The sequence below is a fragment of the Lolium rigidum genome, chromosome 6, assembly GCF_022539505.1.
Source record: "Lolium rigidum isolate FL_2022 chromosome 6, APGP_CSIRO_Lrig_0.1, whole genome shotgun sequence".
Classification (NCBI taxonomy): domain Eukaryota; kingdom Viridiplantae; phylum Streptophyta; class Magnoliopsida; order Poales; family Poaceae; genus Lolium; species Lolium rigidum.
Genome location: NC_061513.1, coordinates 249,986,645 through 249,997,873, shown reverse-complemented (window position 1 = coordinate 249,997,873; position 11,229 = coordinate 249,986,645). Strand labels below are relative to the sequence as shown.

The 11,229-nt window shown below is 45.1% G+C and overlaps 1 protein-coding gene across 1 annotated transcript; it reads left to right on the top strand.

Annotated features, from left to right (window-relative positions):
• The first annotated feature begins 207 nt into the window (after positions 1–207).
• On the top strand, positions 208–3,839 carry LOC124658938 (cytochrome P450 71A1-like). The gene is made up of 2 exons (XM_047196923.1): positions 208–1,190; positions 3,231–3,839. Exons 1-2 carry the CDS (start codon positions 213–215, stop codon positions 3,837–3,839), a joined length of 1,587 nt encoding a protein of 528 aa, XP_047052879.1. The 5' UTR covers positions 208–212.
• Positions 3,840–11,229: the final 7,390 nt, after the last annotated feature.

The window sequence follows — 11,229 nt, the reverse complement described above, 5'->3', positions numbered from 1 at the left end:
CACCTTATAATTTAGCTGCATTTGGCGTGCGGTACTCATGAACTTGTCAAGTCCACATCCTGTCTACAGGGTAGACTGTCCTTATGTGAGATTATCATTTTGGAGTCAAACGGCGCCCGAGTTCTACACTTCTACAGTAGTAATTCGCATGAACTACATAAACAGAAAGAGAGCCCGCCTGCATTTGCACATGCTTTCTACACAACACAGCCATGGATGCCTCGTCACTCTTTGCTGTGCGGCACTCGCCGCTCTTCCTCCTCCTCCTCGCTCTGCTGGTGCCACTCTTCTCCGTCCTCATCCTCTTCTCCTCAAAGAAGAAGAAGAAGCTTCTTACACCCAGCAGCAATGGCGGCCAGAGGCTTCCTCCGTCCCCGCCGGGTCTTCCCATCCTCGGCCACCTCCATCTTCTCGGGTCCCTGCCGCACCGGAACCTCCGGTCGCTGGCCGAGGCGCACGGCCCGGTCATGCTGCTGCGCCTCGGCCGCGTGCCCACCGTCGTGGCATCCTCCGCCGCCGCGGCGCAGGAGGCCATGAAGACCCGCGACCTCGCCTACGCGAGCCGCGCCCACATGCTCATGGCCGACAAGCTCCTCTACGGCCGGGACATGGTGCTGGCGCCCTACGGCGAGTACTGGCGCCAGGCGCGGCGCGTGTGCGTGGTGCACCTCCTCAACCCGCGCCGCATCCGCTCCTTCCGCCGCGTCCGGGAGCAGGAGGTCGCCGCCCTGCTCGGCCTCGTCCGCCGCTCGCCGCCGGGCGGCGCCGTGAACCTCAGCGACGTCATCACCTCCTACTCCAACGCCGTCATCAGGCGGGCCGCGTTCGGCGACGGGGAATACGGGCTCGACGGCGACGAAGGCGGAGAGAAGCTCAGGAAGGTGCTCGACGACTTCGAGCACCTGCTGGGGACGGCCACGGTGGGGGAGTTCGTGCCGTGGCTGGCATGGCTCGACACGTTGGCGGGGGTGAATGCCAAGGCGACGCGCACGTTCCAGGCGCTGGACGGGTTGCTCGACCGGGTCATCGCGGTGCACCGCCAGCGGCGCCTCGCTGGTGGACGGCCGGTGGGCGACGACGGCGAGGACGATCGGCGGGACTTTGTGGACGTGCTGCTGGACGTGAACGAGTCGGGAGAAGAGGCCGGCGGAGTCCACTTTGACGAGATCCGCATCAAGGCCATTATGCTGGTAAGTACGTACGTACTCCTCCTATGTTTGGTCCCGCATGACACTACAACGATCAGCTCGATCATGTTATGTAGGCAACAGCAGAGAGAACCCAGGTGCATGTTGGAACTAATCTTGTTAGACTAGTTGCAATATATAGTATCATATACAAGTATCACTACATGTTACTATCTACACAATGCATTGTATCATATACTAGTATTATAGTCTTCTTGTATTAATTGATTTGTAGAATCTCAATGCAAAAGATTTACTTGACATTAAATTTTTCTAGTAGTATGTGTTATAATACTGTATCTATCTATGATACTAGTATCCTCTCTCTCATCTTTAATTGCACTACAACATCAGCATTTTGCATGCATGAAATTTGTGTGACTATATTTAGATGCACGCATTTTGGTGACTATATTTAGATACACGCATTTTTTGGTGACTATATTTAGATGACTATATTTAGATGCACGCATTTTTTCTAAACAATTTGAGTGATCATACATAAAAAAAGGGACTTCATATAAAAAAGGTATATTTGTTTTAGTGAACACTCCGTAAAACCGTCTTCGAACCGAAAAGAAGAATTAGATATAAAAAATATAGACTAACTTTTAAGGTTCAACGTGAATAAGATTGCTTGTATTACGAAGATTTATCATGAACCTTATTATATACAAGATATCATTGAGTTATTTGTTATTCTTACACGAAGAATTAGTGGCTTTAAACATTTCTTGATATTTAAAAAGCACACATGTTTTCTCCGGCGACATTATCAGCTCAATGAATTGACTTTGCTTTTACCGGTGACGACGATAACAATTAAACTATATTTTCCAACGATAAAGGTAATCGAGATAGAGTTGCACATCGAACGAGAGATATTCAAAAGTCCTAATCGATAGAATTATAGAAGATATTTTTTTAAAGAGTAAACCTTTGCCACTCAGATGACAATTTGGTATGTCTGTAGGTTCTAATTATAATAAAATATAATATGTTTATATTTTGTAAGTGATTATGTTATAATCTTATATACATTAATGTCTCATTACCATTTCTGGTTTTTGCATTATTTTCTAAAAATTTAGTCTCCCTACCACTGATCATTTATGTCCTTCACCACTGAACTAGCTAGTGGTTAGGTTGTTACTGTCAGGCTAGCTTCATGCGTGTGGTGTTTAGCCTGGTCAGTGTGGCCTTCGAGAACTAGTCATGCAAGTGACTAGTCCAACTCGTGAGAATAGGGCTAGGGGTTAGTGGGTTAGTGCATGGTGTTAGTGGGTCGGTGTGGGCTCAGGTGTCATCCTGTGTTGCCTATTTAAGCTGACGAAAGGAATGAGAAAATGTGGCCTGTGGGCAGAGAAACCATGTAGCATTCGTGTTGGTGCCAATGAAGTCTCACGGCAAAGCCTTGTGTCTTCCTTGGTGTGTGAGTGTGTTTTTTTCCTGGGTTCTTTCTAAGAGCGTGTGTGTTCATGTGAGAGTGTTGAGAGGTCAGAGCTACAGGAAGCGCTGACTCTGATCATCTTCACTTGTCCCCACCAATGCTTATCCAATACGATATCCTTTATCCGACACCCTATTTGGTTGATGAGCAAGTGAGCAACGTCTTGTAGTGCGTTACTCGCCGCTCTCAAAGTTCTATATGGTGGTAGTGCCTTTCTTGGATACGGACTCTTCATGTAGTCTCCACGTATTTTTGTGTATGCGGCATCTTTTGTCTTCAAGGATGCAGAAGTGAAATACATTAGATGGTACCAAGGTTTTGGCTCCCGAATGGAAAAAAATCTCGAGGGTGGTCGGGATATCCGGTTACCGTCCGAGAACCAGATTTCCCGAGCGGTAACCAAACCCTTGGATGGTACTGGCCTTATTTAATTATTTTTCACTCTTTTCCTGCTGCTTACACATAGGATATATATACTATATGACCTTTGCTTTGAAATGTAAATCTTTTTAGAAAATTTAGCTTTGTAAAAATGATTACATTTTGGAACGGAGATAGCAAGCGTGACCTAACTTCTGCCCACAATTACGCAGGATATGTTCGCCGCTGCCACTGACACGACATACACGGTTTTGGAATGGGCCATGGCGGAGCTCATCAACCACCCGTCCGAAATGCATAAGCTTCAGGACGAGATCCGCGCCGCCGTCAACGGCGCCAACCACGTCAACGAGGACCACCTCGAGCAGCTTTGTTACCTCAGGGCCGTGATCAAGGAGAGCCTCCGACTGCACGCGCCGCTGCCGCTCCTCCTACCTCGGGAGACGCTGGAGGACACGGAGCTGCTAGGCTACCGCGTTTCGGCGAGGACGCGCGTGGTGATCAACGTCTGGGCCATCGGCCGCGACCCCGCGACGTGGGAGCGCGCCGACGAGTTCATCCCAGAGCGGTTCATGGATGACCCGGCGGAGTACGGGGTGGTGCAGGATTTCAGCTTCGTGCCGTTCGGCGCTGGGAGGAGGGGGTGCCCAGGGGCTGGGTTCGCCGCGCCGTCGATGGAGCTCGCTCTGGCGAGCCTGCTGTACCATTTCGACTGGGAGCTGCCGAACGGGACGTCCAAGGTGGACATGCGCGAGCAGTTTGGGATCTCGGTGCGACTCAAGGCGTCGCTGCATCTGGTTGCTAAGCCGTGGTCTCCTTGAGGGCCGCGCGTGCCTTGCTTGAAGATCTACTAGACCTTCGATGGCTGATGGATGTGATGTACAGTGGTTTACCACCTTATACCGATGTAAGTGCATATACGTAAGATACAACGTGAGTTGCATTCGCACGTAAAGTTACGTCAACAAAAACAATTACACTATTACAATGTATAAAATAAATAAGCTTCATGTGACCAGCAGGAGCCGGAGACTCTTGTGCACGACCTTGATTAAATGGTGCACCCCCAGCAGAGGTGTGAGTTGAGACCGCCGTGACGTTTGGAGGAGCGGAGCCCAATGGGCCAAACCTGATGCATGGGCATGAGGGTACACAAATAATTTTAGTAGTACTTACCATCAGGAATCGGCCTGTACATTAGGGTGGGCCGACCATCGTGCATTAGGGTGGGCCGCCAGCCGCGCGTTGTGCATCAAGGCCACCGGGCTGGAAAATTCTATACAATGATCCGCGGGAGTGTTTTGGGCCGCGGTCCATTAACCTGCTGGGAGGCTGTAGGCCACGGTTTTTTCGGTTTTCGTCGGGTTTTTTTAGTTTTCTTGGGTTTCAGTTTTTCTTCGGTTTTTTCTTTTTCTTTTTTTCTTTTTAACAAATTTTAAAGTGGAGCAAATTTTAAAGTTAAGCAAATTTCAAATTCAAACAAATTTTTGAAGTAAGCAAATTTTTAATCTTAGCAAACTTCACATCTGAGCAAATTTCGAATATCGGAAATTTTTAAATCGAAGCAATTTTCGAATCTGGGAAAATTTGAATCTAAGAAAAAATTTGAATCTGGAATTTTTTTAAATAACCGACTAATGGGGCCTGGTCCATTAACGGGTTCCCCTTAGCGATGGTTATAAACCATCACTAAGGGTGTGATGGTTAGGCGCTCCCCACCGGGCTCTGGCTTTCCCGCACGCCCGACTAGGCCCCGTTCCGTATCTCTGGACTAGGGATGGAAATAGGCACCCATGACCCGCGTACACGTCTGGTAAAACCTCAATAAAAATATGGGTATGGGATAAAATATTACCCATATGTTTGTAAATATGAAAAATATCATACCCATCGGGCGGAGCGGGTACGGGTATGGGATCGTGGAAACCATACACATGTACCCATTTACCCATCTAAATTTGACAAATGGCCATCGTAATATTCTAAACTACTTAATTTCTCCCCTAATCATGTCTTCATGTTGCTAGGCTGAACCTCACCCCTTCTGGTCTCACAATCGTTGGTAGGTTAGTGTGGATTAGACCCTATTTTGGATTGCTTCACCTCCTATCATATGTTTTGATCATTCTGATGTGTTGGTAAGCATGGGTATTTTTACCCGCGTGTACCCATTTACCCTGTCGGGTGACGTGTATGGGAAAAACTTGAACCCATTGACGGGTATGGATACGGGTGACGGGTAAGATTGAAGGTGACGAGTACGGGTATGAAATGGCTCTATCCGTACCCATATCCTACGGACGCCATCCCTTTTGCACTCCTCTCGTACGCAGCGTCGCAGGCTCACAGTGAGACTCTGCTCGATCAGTGGTCGGTCGATCCAATTAATCAAGATCGGGAACAGGAACAACTCCGGGTGCAGCTCCTCCGGCGGCGAGGCTCCGATAGTCCGTACTCCGTTCTCCGATTCGATCACTAGCCAGAGCCAGGTAAAACTGCATCGTATAAGAGTGAAAATCATGCCAGCATGGCCTTCTGTCCTGGAAATGCAAAACCCCCTCGTCAAATAGGAACCAGAAACATCCAATAATTAAAACGGCAGTGCCCATCTAGTACATCAAACTCTTAGCGAGTACTACACACGCTACAAAAGCCATCACCTCCATTGAACCGCCAAGCAATCTTCATGGTTAATATCTACATAAACTTCTGTTGGAGATATGCCCAAGAGGCAATAATAAAAGTATTTATTGTTATATCTTAGTGTTCATGATAAATATTTACATCCCATGATGTAATTGTATTAACCGGAAACATTAATACTTGTGTGTTTTGTAAACATAAAGGAGCCCCTAGTAAGCCTCTTGTTAAACTAGCTTGTTGATTAGATGATCATGGTTTCCTGATCATGAACATTGGATGTTATTAATAACAAGATCATATCATTAGGTGAATGATGGATGGACATACACCCATAGTAAACGTAGCATATGATCAAGTCATTAAGTTCGGTGTGCTTCAAGATTTAAATATACATAGTAACATAATCCTTCGACCATGAGATCATGTTAATCACTTACACCGGATGGATGCTTTGATGACACCAAACACTACTTCGTAAATTGGTTGTTATAAAAGTGGCATTAAGTGTTCGGAAAGTAAAGGGTTGAGGTACGTGGATCAAGAGTGGGATTTATCCATCCAAATGACTGATAGATATACTCTGGCTCTCTCGGTGGAATGATGATACGTCTCAAACGTATCTATAATTTCTTATGTTCCATGCTACTTTTATGATGATACTCACATGTTTTATACACATTATATGTCATTATTATACATTTTCCGGCACTAACCTATTGACGAGATGCCGAAGAGCCGATTCTTCGTTTTCGCTATTTTTTGTTTCGTAAATCCTACAAAGGAAATATTCTCGGAATTGGACGAAATCAACGCCCAGGGTCTTATTTTTCCACGAAGCTTCCGGAAGACCGAAAGGATTACGAAGTGGGGCGACGAGGCGCCGCCACGCCAGGGCCGCGCGGCCAGGCTAGGGCCCGCGCCGCCCTGGTGTGTGGGGCCCTCGTGTCGCCCCTAAATCTACCCTTCCGCCTACTTAAAGCCTTCGTCGCAAAACCCCCAGTACCGAGAGCCACGATACGGAAAACCTTCCAAAGACGCCGCCGCCAATCCCATCTCGGGGGATTCAGGAGATCGCCTCCGGCACCCTGCCGGAGAGGGGAATCATCTCCCGGAGGTCTCTTCGTCACCATGATCGCCTCCGGATCGATGTGTGAGTAGTTCACCCCTGGACTATGGGTCCATAGCAGTAGCTAGATGGTTGTCTTCTCCTCATTGTGCTATCATGTTAGATCTTGTGAGCTGCCTATCATGATCAAGATCATCTATTTGTAATGCTACATGTTGTGTTTGTTGGGATCCGATGAATATTGAATACTATGCCAAGTTGATTATCAATCTATCATATATGTTGTTTATGTTCTTGCATGCTCTCCGTTGCTAGTAGAGGCTCTGGCCAAGTTGATACTTGTAACTCCAAGAGGGAGTATTTATGCTCGATAGTGGGTTCATGCCTCCATTGAATCTGGGACAGTGCCAGAAAGTTCTAAGGTTGTGGATGTGCTGTTGGCACTAGGGATAAAACATCAATGCTTTGTCTAAGGATATTTGTGTTGATTACATTACGCACCATACTTAATGCAATTGTCTGTTGTTAGCAACTTAATATCGGAAGGGGTGCGGATGCTAACCCGAAGGTGGACTTTTTAGGCATAGATGCATGCTTTGGATAGCGGTCTATGTACTTTGTCGTAATGCCCCGATTAAATCTCATAGTACTCATCATGATATATGTATGTGCATTGTTATGCCTTCTTTATTTGTCAATTGCCCAACTGTAATTTGTTCACCCAACATGCTATTTATCTTATGGGAGAGACACCACTAGTGAACTGTGGACCCCGGTCCATTCTTTACATCTGAAATACAATCTCTCGCAATTGTTCTTTCTCGTTCTTCGCAAACAAACACAATCATCCACACTATACATCTAATCTTTTGTTTACAGCAAGCCGGTGAGATTGACAACCTCAATGTTACGTTGGGGCAAAGTACTTTGATTGTGTTGTGCAGGTTCCACGTTGGCGCCGGAATCCCTGGTGTTGCGCCGCACTACATGATACGTCTCCAACGTATCGATAATTTCTTGTGTTCCATGCCACATTATTGATGTTATCTACATGTTATATGCACACTTTATGTCATATTCATGCATTTTCTGGAACTAACCTATTAACAAGATGCCGAAGTGCCGGTTCCTGTTTTCACGCTGTTTTTGGTTTCAGAAATCCTAGTAACGAAATATTCTCGGAATCGGACGAAATCAACGCCCGGGTTCCTATTTTACCGGAAGCATCCGGAACACACGAGAACCGCCAGAGAAGGGGGCAGGGCCACCACACCACACCCCGGCGCGGCCAAGGGGGGGGCGCGCCCCTTTAGGGTGTGGGCCCCCCAGAAGCCCTCCTGCGCCGCCTCTCCGCCTATATAAAGCCCCTGACCTAAAAACCTCGGGGCGTTCGACGAAAACCATAGAAACCTTCCAGAGCCGCCGCCATCGCGAAGCCAAGATCTGGGGGACAGGAGTCTCTGTTCCGGCACCCTGCCGGAGCGGGGAAGTGCCCCGGAAGGCTTCTCCATCGACACCGCTGCCATCTCCACCGCCATCTTCATCACCGCTGCTTGCTCCCATGAGGAGGGAGTAGTTCTCCATCAAGGCTCGGGGCTGTACCGGTAGCTATGTGGTTCATCTCTCTCCTATGTGCTTCAATACAATAATCTCATGAGCTGCCTTACATGATTGAGATTCATATGATGATGCTTGTAATCTAGATGTCATTATGCTAGTCAAGTGAGTTTTACTTATGTTGATCTCCGGAGACTCCTTGTCCCACGTGTGTAAAGGTGACGAGTGTGTGCACCGTGTGGGTCTCTTAGGCTATATTTCACAGAATACTTATTCATCTGTTGAATGGCATAGTGAGGTGCTTATTTATATCTCTTTAAGATTGCAATATGTTTTGTATCACAATTTATCTATGTGCTACTCTAGTGATTTGTTATTAAAGTAGTTTTATTCCTCCTGCACGTGTGCAAAGGTGACAGTGTGTGCACCGTGTTAGTACTTGGTTTATGCTATGATCATGATCTCTTGTAGATTGCGAAGTTAACTATTGCTATGATAATATTGATGTGATCTATTCCTCCTACATATGTATGAAGGTGACAGTGTGCATGCTATGCTAGTACTTGGTTTAGTCTTTTGATCTATCTTACACTAAAGGTTACTAAAATATGAGCATTATTGTGGAGCTTGTTAACTCCGGCATTGAGGGTTCGTGTAATCCTACGCAATGTGTTCATCATCCAACAAAAGTGTAGAGTATGCATTTATCTATTCTGTTATGTGATCAATGTTGAGAGTGTCCACTAGTGAAAGTGTAATCCCTAGGCCTTGTTCCTAAATACGCTATCGCTGCTTGTTTACTCGTTTTCTTGCGTTACTCTGCTGCGTTACTCTTGCTGCGTTACTACTCGCTGCGTTACTACTTGCTTGTTTATTGTCCTGGGCAAAGCACTTTTCTGGTGTCGTTGCTACTACTTATTCATACCACCTGTATTTCACTATCTCTTCGCCGAACTAGTGCACCTATTAGGTGTGTTGGGGACACAAGAGACTTCTTGCTTTGTGGTTGCTGGGTTGCATGAGAGGGATATCTTTGACCTCTTCCTCCCTGAGTTCGATAAACCTTGGGTATCCACTTAAGGGAAACTTGCTGCTTGTTCTACAAACCTCTGCTCTTGGAGGCCCAACACTGTCTACAAGAATAGAAGCTCCCGTAGACATCAAGCACTTTTCTGGCGCTGTTGCCGGGGAGGAAAGGTAAAAAGGCACTCATACTACGGTCTCAGGTAAAGTATTTTTCTGGCGCTGTTGTGTGTGTGCTCGAAGCTATTTTCTTTAGATCCTGCAATTGCATCTTTTTGTTTCTTGTTTACACTAGTTTGGCATAATGTACAAGAGTGAGCTTCTTATTCTATTTCCTGATTTAAAACATGGATTGTTTGATGCGAAAATTAAAAAACCTATGAAATCTTATTTGCATGCTGGTAGTAATATTAGTATGAACACTTTGAACACCATTGTTGATAATGATATAAAAAGTTCTAAGCTTGGGGAAGCTGGTTTGCATGATATTTTTAGTCCCCCAAGCATTGAGGAGAAAATTTTCTTTGATGATACTTTGCCTCCTATTGATGATTATAATGATAGTGGTCTTTTGGTGCCACCTACTATGGAGAGTAAATTTTGTTGTGATTATACTATGCCTCCTACACTTGATGAGAATAATAATGATAGCTACTTTGTTGAATTTGCTCCCGCTATTACTAATAAAATTGATTATGCTTATGTGGAGAGTAACAATTTTATGCATGAGACTCATGATAAGAATGCTTTATGTGATAGTTATATTGTTGAGTTTGCTCATGATGCTACTGAAAGTTATTATGAGAGAGGAAAATATGGTTGTAGAAATTTTCATGTTACTAAAACACCTCTCTATGTGCTGAAATTTTTGAAGCTATACTTGTTTTATCTTCCTATGCTTGTTACTTTGCTCTTCATGAACTTGTTTATTTACAAGATTCCTATGCATAGGAAGCATGTTAGACTTAAATGTGTTTTGAATTTGCCTCTTGATGCTCTCTTTTGCTTCAAATACCATTTCTTGCGAGTGCATCATTAAAACTGCTGAGCCCATCTTAATGGCTAAAAAGAAAGAACTTCTTGGGAGATAACCCATGTGTTATTTTGCTACAGTACTTTGTTTTATATTTGTGTCTTGGAAGTTGTTTACTACTGTAGCAACCTCTCCTTATCTTAGTTTTATGTTTTGTTGTGCCAAGTAAAGTCTTTGATAGAAAAGTAAGTACTAGATTTGGATTACTGCGCAGTTCCAGATTTCTTTGCTGTCACGAATCTGGGTTTAATTCTCTGTAGGTAACTCAGAAAATTATGCCAATTTACGTGAGTGATCCCCAGATATGTACGCAACTTTCATTCAATTTGAGCATTTTCATTTGAGCAAGTCTGGTGGCCTAATAAAATCCATCTTTACGGACTGTTCTGTTTTGACAGATTCTGCCTTTTATTTCGCATTGCCTCTTTTGCTATGTTGGATGAATTTCTTTGATACATTAATGTCCAGTAGCTTTATGCAATGTCCAGAAGTGTTAAGAATGATTGTGTCACCTCTGAACATGTTAATTTTTATTGTCCACTAACCCTCTAATGAGTTGTTTCGAGTTTGGTGTGGAGGAAGTTTTCAAGGGTCAAGAGAGGAGGATGATATACTACGATCAAGAAGAGTGAAAAGTCTAAGCTTGGGGATGCCCCGGTGGTTCATCCCTGCATATATCAAGAAGACTCAAGCGTCTAAGCTTGGGGATGCCCAAGGCATCCCCTTCTTCATCGATAAATTATCGGGTTCCTTCTCTTGAAACTATATTTTTATTCGGTCACATCTTATGTGCTTTACTTGGAGCGTCTGTGTGCTTTTGTTTTTGTTTTTGTTTGAATAAATTGGATTACATCATGCTTGTGTGGGAGAGAGACACGCTCCGCTGGTT

Coding starts and splice junctions, on each gene's coding strand:
- LOC124658938 (XM_047196923.1), top strand. CDS start 213: ATGGATGCCTCGTCACTCTTTGCTGTGCGGCACTCGCCGCTCTTCCTC. Junction 1,191..3,230: donor GCATCAAGGCCATTATGCTG/GTAAGTACGTAC, acceptor ACAATTACGCAG/GATATGTTCGCCGCTGCCAC.